General features: G+C 45.0%; 1 protein-coding gene across 1 annotated transcript in view; it reads left to right on the top strand.

Moving 5' to 3' along the window:
* Nucleotides 1–17,289, top strand: part of Scpep1 (serine carboxypeptidase 1) — a 32,459-nt gene extending 15,170 nt beyond the window's left edge. The window contains exons 7-13 of the mRNA XM_027426286.2: nucleotides 975–1,012; nucleotides 1,608–1,736; nucleotides 3,299–3,392; nucleotides 4,277–4,390; nucleotides 7,233–7,370; nucleotides 8,966–9,129; nucleotides 16,654–17,289. Coding sequence (XP_027282087.1) covers nucleotides 975–1,012; nucleotides 1,608–1,736; nucleotides 3,299–3,392; nucleotides 4,277–4,390; nucleotides 7,233–7,370; nucleotides 8,966–9,129; nucleotides 16,654–16,725 — 749 coding nt within the window. The 3' untranslated portion in view covers nucleotides 16,726–17,289. The remainder of the gene's footprint in view (nucleotides 1–974; nucleotides 1,013–1,607; nucleotides 1,737–3,298; nucleotides 3,393–4,276; nucleotides 4,391–7,232; nucleotides 7,371–8,965; nucleotides 9,130–16,653) is intronic.
* Nucleotides 17,290–17,971: the final 682 nt, after the last annotated feature.

The following is a 17,971-nucleotide window of genomic DNA, read 5'->3' as shown; positions in this document are numbered from 1 at the left end:
CTGCCATTTGGAATAGTGTAGTGTTGTTGTGGGGAATGGTTCTGTGTATTAAGGACATTTGTTGTTGTTGTTGTAAGGGGGTATGTGTGAGATGTTTGCATGTATATTAATACATGTGTGCAAATGCATGTGCCCATGCATGAATGCATGCATAAGCCAGAGGAGGACATCAAATATCTATCACTCTCTACCTTATATCTTTAAATAATTTCTTTTGATATTTTACTTATTTTTATGTCCTGTGTGGGTGTTTGCCTACATGTATGTTTATGTACTATGTGCATGTAGTGCCCTCAGAGGCCAGAAGAGGGCATCAGATCCTCTGGGTCTTGAGTTACAGGTGGTTGTGAACCACCTGATCAAATCAAACTTGTCTGAAAGAGCAGCAAGTGCTCTTAACTGCTGAGCTATCTCTCCACCTTATTTATGGAGATAGGGCAACTCCCTAAACCTGGAACTAGACTGGTAGCCAGTAAGCCTCAGCAATCTTCCTGTCTCTGCCCCACACAGTGCTGGGACAATAGGCACGAGCAACCAAGCCTGGCTTTGTATGTGGGTTCTGGGATTTGAACTCAGGTCTTCATGCTTGTGCAGCAAACACTCTTACCTGCTGAGCCATCTCTCCAAACCTCATTTTTGGACGTTTGTCTGTAGCATCCTCATCCTCTGGTCATGAGATGACAGACAATAGGATCACTCAGTGTGACATCCAGAAATGTCCTCAGATATTCCTCTGGGGATTAAATGGCTCCTAAATTGGGAACCACTGTTCTAACATTGTTTTTGTTTTCTGTTCAATTGGTTGGTCAGGACAGGCTCTCTCATAGTCTAACCTGGCTCAAACTTGCTTTATTGCTGATGCTGGCCTTGAACTCCTGGTTTCTTGCTCCTGTCTCTTGGCACTTTGAAGGGAAGCCAGTGGGGTGGTCTTTTAGAAAGACATAGCTAACCTGTACTTACTTGGTTTTCTTCAGATTCAGTGCTGTCCTGGGGACCTTACCTGTACAGCATGGTAAGTAGGTGGGTCCTCCGCTCTGCGCTCTCCCTGGGAAACAGCACCACTGACTTCTTTGGGCTCTGACCTCCTTTGGTCTCCAGAGAGAGTGTGTATTAGTTATTATTCCTGAGGCAGGGTCTCATGTGTCCTATAGCTTCTTGCCTAGTTGACCAATTGAGCTGAATCCCTAGCCCCCAAACCCATGTAGACAAGGATGGTCTAAAACTCACAGAAGTCCACTATCTCCATTCCAGCCCAACACAGTCTTGAATATTCTTGTTCTTCAGATACCCCTCCCTGACCACTGGAAGATCCACAGTAAGCCTAAATCCTCACGGGCCTACTATCTTGACTCATTTAACAGTCTAGTCTGTGTCTTCCATCAATAAGTATGTGACTTGGGGCTGGGGATGTAACTCGGTGGTAGAACTCTAGCCTAGAATGCACAGGGTCCTGGGTTCAATCCCCAGCACCTCTCTGACACTTTTGACTATGTCCTCTGTAGGTAAGCTCCCATTTTCATTCTCTCTCTTGCTCATCACCAGCTGCAGCAGTACCAGATTCACACTCCCTGATCAAGTGGGCTTCTTGTTCTCTATTTATCTTCCAGTCTCTCCTTGACGACAAAGGCTTGGCTGAGGTGTCCAACATTGCAGAGCAAGTCCTTGATGCTATAAACAAGGGCTTCTACAAGGAGGCCACTCAGCTGTGGGGGAAAGCAGAAACCATCATTGAAAAGGTAAAGAGCCCAGCATGACACGGCTTTTTGCCTGGGGGGATGGGACCCATGGTTGGTGTTGTCAGGATCTGTCCTATCCTGGACCTCCCACTAATTTAGAACTGCTTGTATGCTGAGTGATACTCTAGATGTCTTAGCAATGGCACAGTGGCCCTTTATAGGATCAGAAAGCCTCCTAGGCTTGAAAGACCTCCTTGTCCCTGACTGAATGTTTGGATTCTATAAGAAAGATTATCTCAGGCGGGCAATGGTGGTGCACAGCTTTAATCCCAGAATTTAGGAAGCAGGCAGATCTCTGAGTTTGAGGCCGGTCTGGCCTACAGATTGAGTTCCAGGACAGCCAGGGCTACACAGAAGAAACCCTGTCTGGAAAGAACAAAAAATAATTTTTTTTTAAGTTAAAAAAAAAAAAAGAAAGAAAGACTGTGTGGTGGCCAAGTAGAATGGTTGCATTTTATCCCATAATATCCCAGCACTTGGGAGGCAGAGTCAGGAGGATCAGATTTCAGGGTCACTTTAGCTACATAGTAAGTTTAAGGTCAGCTTAGGCTACTTGAGACCCTGGCTCAAAAACAAAACAACAAAAACCCAACAAACAAAGAAAAAGTATGGTCCATTGGCTTAGTATGTGTCTTAGGGTTTCTATTGCTGTGAAGAGACACCGTGACCACAGTTACTCATATAAAGGAAAACATCTAGTGGGGTGACTTAACAGTTTCGGTCCCTTATCATCATGGCGGGAAATGGTATCACGCAGGTCATACCTCTTAATAGTGTCACTCCTTTTGGGGGCCATTCTCTTTCAAACCACCGCAGTTGGTAGCGCAAACATCTGTAACCCAGCATGTGTGGGGTAGAAGGGAGGGTTGGAGATTCCAGGTCATCCCTAGCTACATAGCAAGTTTGAAGCCAACCTATACAACATGAGATAACATCTCAAGTCACCAGAGAAAAGAGACTGCTGAGCTCAGCTCAGGGGAGTGTGGTATTTTGGTGGTGATGGTGGTAGGTTCTTTTTTTTTTTTTTTTTTTTTTAAGATTTATTTATTTATTATGGATACAGTGTATCATGTATGCCTGTACCAGAAGAGGGCACCAGATCTCATTACAGATGGTTGTGAGCCACTATGTGGTTGCTGGGAATTGAACTCAGGACCTCTGGAAGAGCAGCTGGTGCTCTTAACCTCTGAGCTATCTCTCCAACCCTGGGGGATGTATATTTTTTAAAGACAATATATTTTCCTATTTGGATCCTTGCCAAATAGTAATCTGCCGTGAGTGAGATCAAAGGAAAGAATATGGTGGCCAAGAGGACACTCTGCCATTGGTCCCCTGTACACTGACACACAGGCCCTTGTGTTCCAGCAGTGTCCGGGCTCCATGGGCTGTGTGCTACAGGCACAGGGCAGGCACAGCTGCCATCTACACCTTCAGAGAGGCTTTCTTACTAATCCAGTACATTTATAAGCTTAAGGCATCCTTGGAAAGCCAAGCACTTTTCTGTTTTGCAACTTTGACAGTGGACAGAGAAAGAAACTATCCGAATGTGCTCTTTATTTCAGAACACAGATGGGGTAAACTTCTATAACATCTTAACTAAAAGCACTCCCGAGACCTCTATGGAATCCAGCCTTGAGTTCCTCCGGAGCCCCTTAGGTGAGCGTACCTTGCCGCTGTTAGCCCCTTCCCAGCCTCTGTGCAGAAAGACCTGTCCTGTTACTAACATGCAATTTACATAACAGAGAAGTAGCTCTCAGTGGTTTTAAATATATTCACAGAGTTGCAAGTCATCACCTCAGTCTAGTTTTAGAATATTCCCATCACCCCCAAAAAGATCCCACACATCTGTTTGCAGGCACTTCTTCCCACTCCCAGCCGCAGGCAATCACTAAGCCACTTTCTTTCTCTCTGGGTTTTGGCTTTTCTCAACATTCGATATAAATGGAATCATACAGTAGCTTTTGAATCTGCTTTTTTTTTTTTTTTTTTTTTTTTGTTTCTTAGCATAATGTATTTGGGAAGCAACTTGATCTTAGTCAAAAGGCTTCAAGCAATGGGAACCAAAGCCTTTTGATGAGGAAGAGTTAGGAATGGTACCCAGGACCTAGCGCATGCTCTGCCGGTGATCTGCACCACAGGGGAAGCAGTTTCTGCTCATTGAAGTGCAGTTTCAGGCCCCTGCAGGGCTGACTTCAGTGGTCTCTCAGCTGGTCCAGCTTGGCTTTGATTGCAGAGTGCCTGTAACCCTCCCCCAGTAAGCTGGCCACTCTTGATTCCTCTTCTCAGCTGACTTCCTTTGTCTGTTCAGGGCAATTCCAGTGGCCCTAAAATGCATAGACTGAGGTTATCAATACTAACCTATCTGATTTCAACCTGCTCTGGCCTCCTTTCTCCCCTCCACATAGATCAAAGTGACACTTTTTCCTTTACCAGGAAAAAGCCTCCCCACTGCTGTGCTGATTTCCCCAGTAGCTTGGGAAAGATGTCCCTGGGCTCCTGATCCCAGGCCTTTGACTCACTGTATACCAGTTTGCTTTTAGTTCGTCTTTGTCAGCGTCACGTGAGAAATCTACAAAGAGACACCTTAAGTCAACTCATGAATGGCCCCATCAGAAAGAAGCTCAAAATCATCCCTGAGGATTGCTCCTGGGGAGGTACTTAAATGGCCTAATCAGGTGCCCTTGATTTGTAGACTGGGTTTCCTTGGTGATGGCAGTCTGTTGTAAGTAAAATAATTTTACTGTCTGCAGCAGATGTAGAGTCAGTCAGCGACATGACAACAATGAATTGCAATAAGGAGCTGGCAGAGAATGGGTGGGAAGTGGTATGTGGTTGGTTATGAGCTGATTACTGTTGAGGCCTAGGATGGGCTCATAGGGACTATTACAGCCTTCACCTCTGTAACACAGTGAAAAAATGGGAGTGGGGTATGGTAATACACGCCTGAAATTCCCAGTTCTTAGGAGGCTGACATAGGACCACAACTTCAAACTGGGCAATTTAGCAAAACACTCTCTCTAAATAAATAAAGGGCTGGAGAGATGGCTCAGTGGTTAAAGGCACTTGCCATCAAACCTGTTGACCTAATTTCAGTCTCTGGGACTCACGTGCTGGAAGGAGAGAACTGACTCCCAGAAGTTATCCTCTGGCCTCTGCATGTGCCCCATGGTGTATATGTCTCCATCCCCGCCCTACACCCATCAGTAAATAAATAGGATTTTTAAAATTATAATAAAAATGCTATTCTTTTTTTGTTTTGTTTTGTTTCGGTTTTTGGTTTTTCAAGGCAGGGTTTCTCTGTAGCTTTGGAGCCTGTCCTGGAACTCATAGAGACCCACCTGCCTCTGCCTCCCCAAGTGCTGGGATCAAAGGCATGCACCACCACTGCCTGGCTAAAAATGCTACATTTTTATAAAGAAATTCCACAGCTGGTCACATGAGATTTCTAGCCAAAAGTTCTTTGAAGGGCCTCAGACGGTCCATGTGCAAGGGCGGGTTTGTCTAGTTCCCATGCTGGCTGATGCTAGACAGGATTTGCCTTGTCTGTGTTCTGGTCTGGAGGTCACAGTGTGGAAACACTGGAGTCTTTAGACATCAAGGCCAGATAAAAATCTTGGGTAAGTTCCTATTTAGTCCCATCAGACAAGCAAAATGGCATTTGTTTGGTTTGCATCCAAGGTACCCCAAGACTACAGGGGGTCTCCTTTCTCAGGTCACCCCCACCATAGCTGCGGAGAGCTACGGATTGGGGGGTTTTTGGTTTTGTTTTTTCTGTTTTTGGCTTTTGATTTTTCCAGACAGGGTTTCTCTATGTAACAGCCCTGGCTGTCCTGGAACTCACTTTGTAAATCAAGCTGGCCTCAAACTCAAAGAGATCCACTTGCCTCTGTCTCCTGAGTGCTGGGATTAAAGGCATGCACCACCACTGCCTGATGAGAACTATGTTTTGACCCTGGTCCTGATTTTGTTAGGGTTCATGGGTCACCCTATCACAATGTGTATCACTGGAGCTCATTCCTAACTTAATATCTTCATGTCTGTGCATCAAATATAAAGCCAGACTGTGGTGTTAAACACTGCAGGGGGCTCGGTATGGTGGTAGACATTTGCAGTCCCAGTACTCAGCAGGCTGAGGCAGGAGCATTGAGAGTTCAAGGCCTGCATGGGCTGCCTAGTAAGATCCAGTCTTTAAAATACCCAGGTACAGTGTCTCACGTGTGTGAACCCAGCACTTAGGATGCTGAGGTAGGAGTATCACAATGAGTTAGTTCTAGGCCAGCCTGAGCTAGAGTGAGACCTTGTCTCAAAAAAAAAAAATCAAATAAGGACTAGGGAGATGACTCATTGGTTAATGCTCTGGCTGCTCTTGCAGAGGACATGAGTTTGGCACTGGGTAGCTTACAAACTGTAACTCCAGTTTCAGGGGACCCAATACCCTCTTCTGGCCTCCACGGAGAAAGCATGTGTATGGTATACCTAACACAGACACATGCACATACACGTAAATAGAAAAGAAACCTTTTTAAAAATCCAAATAAATAAAAAGGACAAGCCGTCCTTGGCCCTGAGTTGCAGTTGGTCGGTCTTTCAGGCCCAGATTCAAGTCTTAGCTCGCTGGTGGCTGGTTGTTTCAATCTGGCTGTGTTCCTCAGCCTCTCCGAGCTTCATTGACTTGAACTTTGTTCAGGCTCCTTATCTTCCAACGGAGTAATGAAGAAGCAGAAATTTGCTTCTGTAACATTTTTTTGTTGTTGTTGTTTGTTTTTTTGTTTTTTTGAGGCAGGGTTTCTCTGTGTAGCTTTGGAGCCTATCCTGGCACTCTCTCTGGAGACCAAGCTGGCCTCAAACTCACAGAGATCCGCCTGCCTATCTGCCTCCCAAGTGCTGGGATTAAAGGCGTGCGCCACCAACGCCCAGCTGCTTCTGTAACATTTACCTAGCCCATACCTGTCAGATAAATGGCAATGGATGCTATGTTGTCATCAGCTATGGTGGCGAGGCAGGTGGTCGGGCATCAGGAATCTGCTGTCTGTTGTCTGACTGACGCTTCTTAGCCATTTGCCTTTCCTGGAGGCCTGCTTTGAAGTAACTTAGATCTGTTTTGGTTTGTGGTAAGATAGGCCCTTGTTCAGGTTCATTACTTGTAATACAGCCCTGAGACTACTTAGCAGCAAACTAACTTTGGTCCAAAGTACAATATAGTCCCAAGTGGACCAGCTAAAAGGTTGTCTGGGCCCCTGCCTCTCTGTTTCCTTCTGCCGATTTTAGTTCCTTGTTGCATATGGCAGGCTCCTGAGCAAAGGGACCATATGCACTGTTTCTGTCTCCTTTCTACCCAGCTGTTGCTGGCCAGTTGGTCCTTCTGTGGAGCACCTGTCATTCACCCTTTGCTACCTATAGGGACTATTAGGTATCATAGCTTAGGATGCTTGGGTTGAAAGATACTTTTTAATCTGGCCCATTCTAACCTGCTACCTCTCTCTCCTCTTTTTGTAGGCCAGTCATCTTACGTCTTCATAAGCATGGAGGGTGACTTCATGAAGCCTGTCATCCACATTGTGGATGAGTTGCTGGAAGCCGGGATCAATGTGATTGTGTATAATGGGCAGCTGGATCTCATTGTGGACACCATGGGTAGGAACCAATTCTGAGGGACACATGGAAGCAATCATGGGTCAAGCTAGAAGGAAATGGCCTTGGATACATTAGCTTTGGGGTTGGTGGCATTAATGCCAGGAGGAATACCATTTCCTGCTATGTCCATCAACCCCTGACTTTGACTCTTGAGCTATGACATGAGAGAATTCTGGGTCTTTCCAATTCTGGGATGCCTGGGTATGATTAAAGAAAAGAATAATACCTGCCCCCTCCTGCCAAAGTTCTTGGCTCTTGAATATACTGCTTAATTGAGGGAAAGCTTAATTTTTGTGGTGTGTTATAGAAGATGTTAAACACTAACAACTCTATTTCCAAGGCCCCAGGAGAACTGGTCTCTGTAGGATCTCAGGCAGGATCCCTTTGCCTTGTCTGAAAGCCACATGCTTTCTCTGATCGCAATAGAGTCCGGTCTGTGGATGCTTAGAGACCAGATCTTAGAACCCACAGGTAAAGCTGTGCCTAGTGACCCAGGCCTGTGATTGGAAGGAAAAGTATGGACTCAGGGCCCCCAAGACCAAGGTCTCCACACAAAGGAGATTTCTTTGCCCCAGAGGGACAGAGGACAGGGAATAAGTGACAAACACAGGAGACAGATGATGAGGGAGAAGGAACCAGGGAAAGGAGGCAGGGGTATTCGTCCCAGGGGACAAAAGCATGCCTCTGGATAAAGAGGAGACAGATGTGTCACATAGGCAAATGGGGCTTATAAAGGTAAAGGGGGAACCCCATGTTAGGATGCAGTGCTTAATTTTAATTGGGCATGTTCCTTTTAATTAGGTGAACCAAAGGGGACTTTTGATTACTAGATTTCAATGCTTTGATTACTAAACTTTGGTAGTCAGCCTCAGGAGGAGGAAGTGGACAAATAGGGAATAGACCTTGGGGGCTAGCTGTAGGAATGTAATCTAAGTTTTTAGCAAGGCAGAGGGAACTGGGGAGAAGGGCAAGACCTGCCAGAGCTTCATGCTCTAGTGGGCTAGTGTCCCTTCAGTGATTATAACTACTGAAGCTGACACAGGATGATTAATTTTTTTCTTTTCTTTTTTTTTTTTTTTAAAGACAGGATTTCTCAGTAGCTATGAAACCAGTCTTGGAATTCGCTCTATAGACCAGGCTGGCCTCAAACTCACAGAGATCCACTTGCTTCTGCCTCCCAAGTCCTGGGATTAAAGGCATGTGCCACCACCACCTGGCAGGATGATTAAAATCTTAAAATCTAGATGAGCAATAGTGTGAGTTCAAGGCTAGCCTAGAGCTCTTGAAATTAGCAAGACATTCTCTTAAAACAAAACAAAAAAAAAAACACAAAAAACCTGTGAAACATTTAAAAGTTAAAAAAAAAAAAAAGACAGCTTCATAGCTGTTGGATTTCTCAGTCCAAGTATCAATGGGAACTTCTAGAAAAGGTATTCGCAAGCCCCACCAAGAACTGCTTATAACAATATCCCAGTGAGTTTAACACACATTACAATTGGGCAGCACTAAGTTATAGGACCTAGATTTTTTTTTCCTCTATCCCTGACTCCACCAAGCTTTCAGTACTGATCCCATTCCTTGGCCCCTCTCACTAGGTCAGGAGGCCTGGCTGCGGAAGCTGAAGTGGCCATATCTGTCCAAATTCAACCAGCTGAAATGGAAGGCCCTGTACAGCAATCCTAAGTCTTCGGAAACATCTGCTTTTGTCAAGTCCTACGAAAACCTAGCCTTCTACTGGATCCTAAGGGCGGGTCACATGGTGAGTGATCTCCCTTTTGTTCTAGACTTAAGGATAATGCTGATGGGAAGCCACAATGTTTCATGCATATGTCCACTGCCTGGATTGGACTTCAAAGAAAACTGCAGGCTTGGGAATATTTGGTGCCTACCCACACACTCCCCTCAACCATGTGCAAGCTCCAGCACACGAACTTGTGTGTGAGTGTGCGCGCGAGCGTGTGCGTGTGTCTGTCCATCTGTCTGTCTATTATACTGGGTGTTTTCTTCTTCAATCAACTTGCTTGTAGGCAGGATTTCACCATGTAGCCTTGGCTAGCCTGGGATTCACTATGTAGACCGTAGACCAGACTGACCTTCAACTCACAAAGATTCTCCTGCCCCTCCTGGAATTAAAGGCACATGTCACCACACCTGGCTCAACCTTATGTTTTGAGACAGGGTCTCATTGAATTTGGAGCTACCAATTGAGCTAGGCTGGCCGGCCAGTGAGCTTGGGGTCTGCCTATCTCTGCCTCCCCAGTGCTGAGATTACAAGTGTGGACTGCCATGACTGGCTTTTCACAGGATCTGAACTCAGGCCCTCAAGCTTTCCAGGCAACTTTACCAGCTCCCTAATCTGTGTTTTGAGGGTTTGGTTTTTTTTTTTTAATTAAATTTTACTAAGGTTGAACATTGCTGATCCAAAAATCTAAACTTGGAAACTTTTTTAACATTAACATGACTTTGCAAGGAGAAAGAAAGATCATTGCCCGATCTCAAGTCATCTGACATAGTCCAGACACAATGTGCTAAAAACATTGCACGAAATTACCTTCATCCCGTAGGGTTGAGTGAAGTCATCTCGGGTCCCAGCCTCAAGATTCTTGTTGTGTATATGCAAGTATTTCAAAATCTAGAGGAACAAATCTCAAGCACTCTGGTGTTGTGCACTTCATCTAAGGGCTCCTCAGCCACTGTTAGTGTTTCTTTGATGCTGAACATAAACTCAATCTAAAGGTTAATCTCCTTGGGAGAGGTATCCTGGACTCTCCTTCTCCATTCTTTGTTTTGAATGGATGCCTAGGATGCATTGCTCTTAACAGTTTGCCTTGGGGGGAGAAGGGAGAAAAGCCTTCCTGTGACTATGTGAAGCTTAAAGCTGAGCTGAGCACAGTGACACCCTCCTATAACCCCAGCACTCAGGAGACAGACAGGTGGGGAGTGTCTCCAAGCAGTGGTGGCCCAGGGACATGTTGGGAAGAGGCTTTGGGTATAAAGACGGACTCAAGATGGTGGGCACTTCTATACCCATGGAAGGAATGGACTATTTCCTTTTTGGGTTATGTGCTGATTACGTAGCTTTCTTTGAGCTTAATCCCAAGTGCCCCCCAGTCCTACAATAGACACACATATTGATGAAGGGATTGGGAATAGAAAAAGGCAGAAGGGCCCCCAAAACCTCATTAATCAAACACGAATGTCTCCTAAGTACTAACCATGAATACTACTGTGCAGGTAGCTGAAGCACAGGCTGGGTGAGAATGGTTCTAGATCCTGACCTCATGGAGCTACGGGTCTCAGCAGGGCCTAGGTTTACAGAAATATGATAGGATTATTATTATTATTATTATTATTATTATTATTATTATTATTTTGGTTTTTTGAGACAGGGTTTCTCTGTGGCTTTGGAGGCTGTCCTGGAACTAGCCCTTGTAGACCAGGCTGGCTTCGAACTCACAGAGATCCGCCTGCTTCTGCCTCCCACGTGCTGGGATTAAAGGCGTGAGCCACCACCACTCGGCCAATATGATAGGATTATAGATCAAACATTTACTAATAGTGAGTCATAAATTTCCTTAAAGACAGTTCTTTGGGCCGGGTGTTGTTGGCGCACGCCTTTAATTCCAGCACGTGGGAGGCAGAGACAGGCGGATCTCTGTGAGTTCAAAGCCAGCCTGGTCTACAAGGGCTAGTTCCAGGATAGGCTCTAAAGCAATACAGAGAAACCCTGTCTCGAAAAATCACACACACACACAAGCCAATTCTTTGGTATACATTTAATTTTACTGTTTATTAGAGACTAGAGTAAGTTTTCATAGAAGTGAGATGCATAGGCCTGTTTATTTTTATATAAAGAAATACATCTTGACTAAATATTTGGTACTCCAGACAAAGAGGATCTTCAGTATTTTTCAGAGTTTACCTCTTCTATAATTTCATAAGGTTTATTTTATTTTTCTTTCTTTCTTTTTTTTTTTTTTTGTTTTTTTGTTTTTTTGTTTTGTTTTTTTTCAAGACAGGGTTTCTCTGTGTAGCTTTGGAGCCTATCCTGGCACTCACTCTGGAGACCAGGCTGGCCTCGAACTCACAGAGATATGCCTGTTATTGTTTTGTTTAAAAAGAAGAAAAGAGAAATTGCTGAGACAGACATATTGACTATAAGTTTATTATAAGGCCCGGTAAAATGGGGAGACTAAGAAGAGGAACAGGGGTAAATGGCTGACCGCCATGGCTGGTTGCCATAGAGAGAGAGAGCGGGGGAAACAGAGAGACGAGAGAACACACACACAGAGAGAGAGAGTGAAAGGTTCAGGCATTATGCTGGCCTGCCCCTGTTACCTGGTGGAATCCACTCAGGCAATACCCTGGTCAGCCCAAGGTTCCATGGGAAAGAAGTCTGCACGCAGGTGCAGAGGACCCCTTTAAAAGATAGGCCCCTGCACCTTTCTCACTCTTTCTCTGCCCCTTTACTCTCTCTGTCTGTCTCTCTCTCTCTCTCTCTCCCCCTGTCTCTCTCTCTCTCTGTATGTGCTCTCTGTTCCCCTCTCTCTCTCTCTATGGCGACCGGCCATGGCGGTCAGCCATTTACCCTGTTCCTCTTCTTAGTCTCCCCATTCTACCGGGCCTTATAATAAACTTATAGTCAATATGTCTGTCTCAGCAATTTCTCTTTTCTTTTTTTTAAACAAAAGAATAACAGAGAGACAGGGGGAGAGAGAGAGAGTAAAGGGGCAGGGGCCTATCTTTTAAAGGGGTCCTCTGCACCTGCGTGCAGACTTCTTTCCCATGGAACCTTGGGCTGACCAGGGTATTGCCTGAGTGGATTCCACCAGGTAACAGGGGCAGGCCAGCATAATGCCTGAACCTTTCAATGCCTGCCTCTGCCTCCCGAGTGCTGGGATTAAAGGCGTGTGCCACCAACGCTCTGCTTATTTTATTTTATTTTTCTTTCTTTTAAATGATTTATTTATTTTTATTTTATGTGCATTTGTGTTTTGCCTACATGTATGTCTGTGTGAGGGTGTCAGATCCCCTGAACTGCTGTGTGGGTTCTGGGAACGAACCTGGGTCCTCTGGAAGAGCAGCCAAGTGCTTTTAACCATTGAACCAACTCTCTAGCCCCTTATTTTATTTTCAAACGTATGTGTCCATGTGAGTAGATGCCACATGTCTATGAGTGCCCATGGATACCAAAAGAGGGTGTCAAGCTGGAGTTACAGGTGATCCACCCAACACAGATCCTGGGAACTGAGCCAGGGTTCTTTGGAAGAACTGCAAGTGCACACTTCACCACTGCGCTGCTTCTCTAGTCCTGCTATTTTGACTTTAAAATATTTTCAATTACATTATTCTTTGCAGAGGATTGGGGGTGACAGACATGTAGAGGTGAAAAAACAACTCAGAGCCATCCCTTCTCTCCTTCAGGCTCATGGGTCTGGAGGATCAAACTCAAGGCTGTTGTCTGACTTAGCAGCAACTGCCCTTTCCCTGCTGAGCCACGTTGCCAACCCAATAATTTGATTTTATAGTGGTCACTACCAAGAATGCTATTTCCTAGAAATAAGTAAAAGAAAGTAGTAGACAGAATTAGGATAATTTTAAAAATTATTGGAAATTGCTGGACATTTGGTGGTACACACATTTAGTCCCAGAACTCGGGAGGCAAAGGCAGGCGGATCTCTGTGAGTTGGAGGCCAGCCTGGTCTACAGAGCCAGTGCCAGGACAGCCTCCAAAGCAATACAGAGAAACCCTGTCTCAAAAGCCCCCCCCAAAAAAAAATCAATGGAAATTATGTCCTACATTTATGTGGCTTTTTTTTTAAGATTTATTTATTATGTATGCAGTTCTGCCTACATGCCAGAAGATGGCACCGTGTCTCATTAGAGGTGGTTGTGAGCCACCATGTGGTTGCTGGGAATTGAACTCAGGACCTCTGGAAGAGCAGCCATTGCTCTTAACCTCTGAGCCATCTCTCCAGCCCTCATGTGGCTTTTTGAGAAAGTGTCTCACTGTGTGACCCTGGCTGGCCTGAAACCCACTATGTAGATTAGGCTGGAAATCTGTCTGCTTCTGATGTCTGGGTCCTAGAATTAAAGGTGTGAGCCACTGCATCCAGCCAGAAAAGAGTTTTTGGGGCGTGTGTGTGTGTGTGTGTGTGTGTGTGTGTGTGTGTGTGTGTGTGTGTGTGTGTACATGTGTCTGTATAGGTGCACGTGTTCAGGAGGGGGTCGTATGTATATATGTAAGTTACCTGTTTGTAGAGGCCAGAGGATAGCCTGTAACATTATTCTCAGGAATGCTGTCTATCTCCTTTGAGACAGTCTGTCATTGGTCCTAGATTTACCAGCTAGGCAAGGCTAACTGGCCAGCATGCCTCAGGGATGTTCCAGTGTTTGCCTCCCCAGTGCTAGGAATTAAAGTGCATGCCATCTTACCCAGTATTTTTAAATTTAAGACAGGGTTTCTCTGTATAGCCCTGGCTGTCCTGGAACTCACTCTGTAGACCAGGCTGACCTCGAACTCAGAAATCCACCTGCCTCTGCCTCCTAAGTGCTAAAATTAAAGGCGTTCGCCACCACTGCCTGGCTTAGGGAAAGCTTTTAATGATAGGGTATCTCCCCAGCACCATATGACAATTTTTCACTAAACCCAAGTCAACAACTGGAATAGATTTTTTTTTTTTTTTTGAGACAAAGTCAGGTTTAGCTTAGGTTAGTCTAAAATGTACATGTATTAAGAATGATCTTGACCTCCTGGTTCTCATGCCTCCACCTCCTAAATGCTATGATTGAAGGCATCAATCGCTGCCACATCCTGCTAGAGCAGCAGTAGTTCCCAACCTGTGGGTCTCGACCCCTTTGGGGGTCAAATGTCCTTTTCACAGGGGTCACCTAAGACCTTAAACTGACACACTGCTACTGTGTGTGACCCTCCTGCTCTAGCGTGGAATTTATGCCTTCTTGGTTTGTCACTTACAGACCAGAACAGCGCGTTCAAGCTGAAGTAGTCCTTGGAAACTGTTACTAAGTCATTCCCTTCAGTTGGCTAAGTGTCATTTTAGGAAGCCCCAGTTAGGAGAGTCCAGGACGGTGAATCAGAAAGGATCAGAGGGTGGGGATGTCAGGCCCAGAGTCTCAGATAGGATTCCTATTGCTGTCTAGAGACGCCATGGCCACGGCAACTCTTATAAAGGAAAACATTTAATTGGGGCTGACTTGAAGTTTCAGAGGTTTAGTCCATTAACATGGCAGCGTGCAGGCAGACGATGCTGAAGAAGGAGCTGAGAGTTCTACAACTTGATCCACAGACGGAGGAAATGAACTGAGCTTGACCTAAGACCTCAAAGCCCGCCCCCACAGTGATACACTTCCTCCACCAAAGCCACACCTACTCCAACAAGGCCACACCTCCTAATGTGCCACTCACATCCCTCTGGACCAAACATTCAAACACATGAGTCTACAGGGGTCACTCCTTTTCATAGCACCACTGCTAGAGACCACTGCAAAGCTTTCCCAATGAAGAAGAGAAACCAAGGCCTTCAACCTTCCCTTACTTAATGATGTATGGAAAAGTTTTTTACTTACATATTTTTTTCAGTGCATTCTCAGCGTGTGTTTATTGCTAAAAATATATACATATAGGTGCATTTTCCAACTCTTATAACAGTTCCTTTTCCAAAGAGTCAAATTTCTTCAAAACTTCCATATATAGATTTTTAAAAAAAAATTTATTCTAAAACATCTGATATCAGCCGGGCCGTGGTGGTGCACGCCTTTAATCCCAGCACGTGGGAGGCAGAGTTAGGCGGATCTCTGTGAGTTCAAGACCAGCCTGGTCTATAAGAGCTAGTTCCAGGACAGCCTCCAAAGCCACAGAGAAACCCTGTCTCAAAAAAAAAAAAAAATCTGATATCAAAGAAACAATAGAAGCTTCAGGATGTATGCAGAACAAGGTTCATTTCTATTGGGTTTTAGGTCTTCAGTTAGAATGTGTCTCCACCCCTCTCTATCCCATCCTCACCATCCTCATCCTGGACAAGGGCCTTCCTCCTACAAAAGAAAAGGAATGTTTTTAAATGTTTAACATCTCCTTCCTTCTCTCTCTCTCTCTCTCTCTCTCTCTCTCTCTCTCTCTGTGTGTGTGTGTATGTGTGTGTGTGTGTGTGTGTGTGTGTGTGTGTGTACACATGTATATGGACATCAGAGAATGTCTTTCAGCTGGTTCTCTCCTTCCACCTTGTTGAGGCAGGGTCTCTATGTGCCTGCTATGCCAGCCCACAGATTTCTGGTTGATTCTCCTATTTCTGCCTTTTGTCTTACCATAGGAGTTCTGGGGTTACAGATGCATAGCACCACATCTTTGAAATTAAAAGAACATTTTTAATTGACTAATTTTTATTCTCTGCATATTTGTGTTTTGCCTGCATGTGTGTCTGTGTGAGGTTGTTGGAGCCCCGAGTACTGGAGTTACAGACAGTCGTGAGCCACCTGTGGTTTCTGGGAATTGAACCCAGGTTCTCTCTCTGGAAGAGCAGTCAGTGCTCTAATTGATGAGCCGTCTCTCCAGCCACCCCAACATTTCTTAAACATACTGATTTTTTTTTTTTTTTGCTTTTCTTTTTTTTTAAGGCAGGGTCTCATAATTTAGCCTAAGTTGTCTTTTGACTTTCTGTATTTCTAAGTCTTGTTTTAAATTAATGATCCTCCTGCCTCCCCTCTCAAGTGCTGGTCTTACAGGCATGTACCCTCTCAGCCTGTTTTATGCGTTACTGGGGATGGAACACATGCCTTACAATGACTTTACCAGATGAGCTACATACTCAGCCCTTTTTCTGCATCATCTTCCTTCCTTCTTAAATAGACCGAGTCCCAGTACCATAAACACAGCTGCCATAAGGAAGAAACCAAGGGCTAGGGGTATGTGACTCAGTGGTTAAACACTTGCCTACGATGCGTGAGGCCCTAGGTTTGATTTCCCACTCTGCTAAAAAGAGAGAGAGGAAGGAAGAAGGGAAGGGGAAGAGGACATGGAAATAAAGGGGAGGGAAAAATCAACAGATCATCCCCAAGTGGAATAGAAGGCTCTTCCTTAAATGCCAGTTTTTTCAATCCCCAAACATTGGGAGCCCAGAAGAACTTTGGTCTGGCAAGGAGGCCCTTTCTTGACAGCAGCTATTACAGATCTTTCTAGAACTCCCCTAGAAAGGAGGGTGTCAGTCACCCTTTTCCTTGACCCAGTAGTTACATCAGGAACACTAATTTAGATGCTTCTTGGTTCTAGGTTCCTGCTGACCAAGGGGAAATGGCTCTGAAGATGATGAGGCTGGTGACTCATCAGGAGTCGGACGCCTGAGCTGAGCTGAGCTGGCTAGGCCTGGAAACCCTGGAGCAGAGCTGAGGATGTAGGTGCTAATGTCACAGGCTGCTCCTCCTTGACTCTCCTGCGGGATGTGACTATGGGGGCTCCTGCCATCTCCTATACATTGGGAGACTGTAGCTTCTATGTCAACTTAGAAGTCAGCTCTACTTTGTAAAGAGTATTCAAAACCAGATTCATTTCATCAAAATGAAGGATTTTAATAGATTGGCCTCTTATTACAAAAGCAAACTATAACACATGTAAATTCCAGCACTTGAGAGGTAGCAGCAAGAAGATCAGAAGTTCAAGATCATCCTCAGCTGCATTGCAAGTTCAAAGCCAGCCTGCACTAAATGAGAGAAACACAAAGAAAATAATAAGCACCAGTGAACTGCCAACTCAGTGTTTACGCCGACAGGTCTTTTAGTTGCTACATATACTTATATATTTTTACAAAAATGGAATCCATGCTGTATGCTATTTTGCTTTCTATTTTATTCACAAATCAACACAACCTGCACTTCTTTTCCTGTCAATAAAGTGCTTTGATATTTTTAATGACTGCTGAAAATTCTATTTTGTGACCGTAGCTTCCTAATTGTTTCCCTAGAGTGTTTCTGGTTTGTCCCTATTGTGGATGGCGCTCTGGTATGTCACCCTAATAGTTAATGGTTTTATGCACGCTTCATTTCCCTCTGGTAAACTGGTGGAAGGATAAATGTTTGGTCAAATGCTTTCCACTTTCCTTTAAAATGAAGATGAGCTCACAACTTGAGTTCTGAGTAAGTGATCAGGTAGTTTCCACAACAGTCTTGGACAGCAAACCCAGCTCTGCCTGGAGAACATGAGGTCTTCATCACAGATCCCAGCAGTGTTATCAGAGTGCCTTGGCCAGACTCCTCTCCCTGGGGGCTCACTGTTCTTGAGTCTCTTGTGCCCCTTGGAGAGACTAGTACAAGTCTACGCTGGATCCAGCCTACACATTCGTTCCCTTTCTCCTACTGCCTTCGCTTTGTATTTGTTGTTGCTAAAGGAGAGAAGCAACTCCTGAGGATCCCTGAGTAGCCCTTGCTGTGTGTTATCCTTTCCCCGAGGGCCTGTCCTGTGCTTCAATCTATGTTAAAAATCCCCTTAGGCTGGAGAGGTGGCTAAGACCATGTATTGCTCTTCCAGAAGGACCAGAGTGGTGAAATTTTGTTTGTGCTCTATCAGAGCTTGGAGATCAACGTGCAGAGCTACC

Source organism: Cricetulus griseus, chromosome 7 (genome assembly GCF_003668045.3).
Source record: "Cricetulus griseus strain 17A/GY chromosome 7, alternate assembly CriGri-PICRH-1.0, whole genome shotgun sequence".
In the NCBI taxonomy this organism is placed as follows: Eukaryota; Metazoa; Chordata; class Mammalia; order Rodentia; family Cricetidae; genus Cricetulus; species Cricetulus griseus.
Note: the sequence above shows the minus strand (reverse complement) of the source record. Positions and strands in the feature narration are given on the sequence as shown.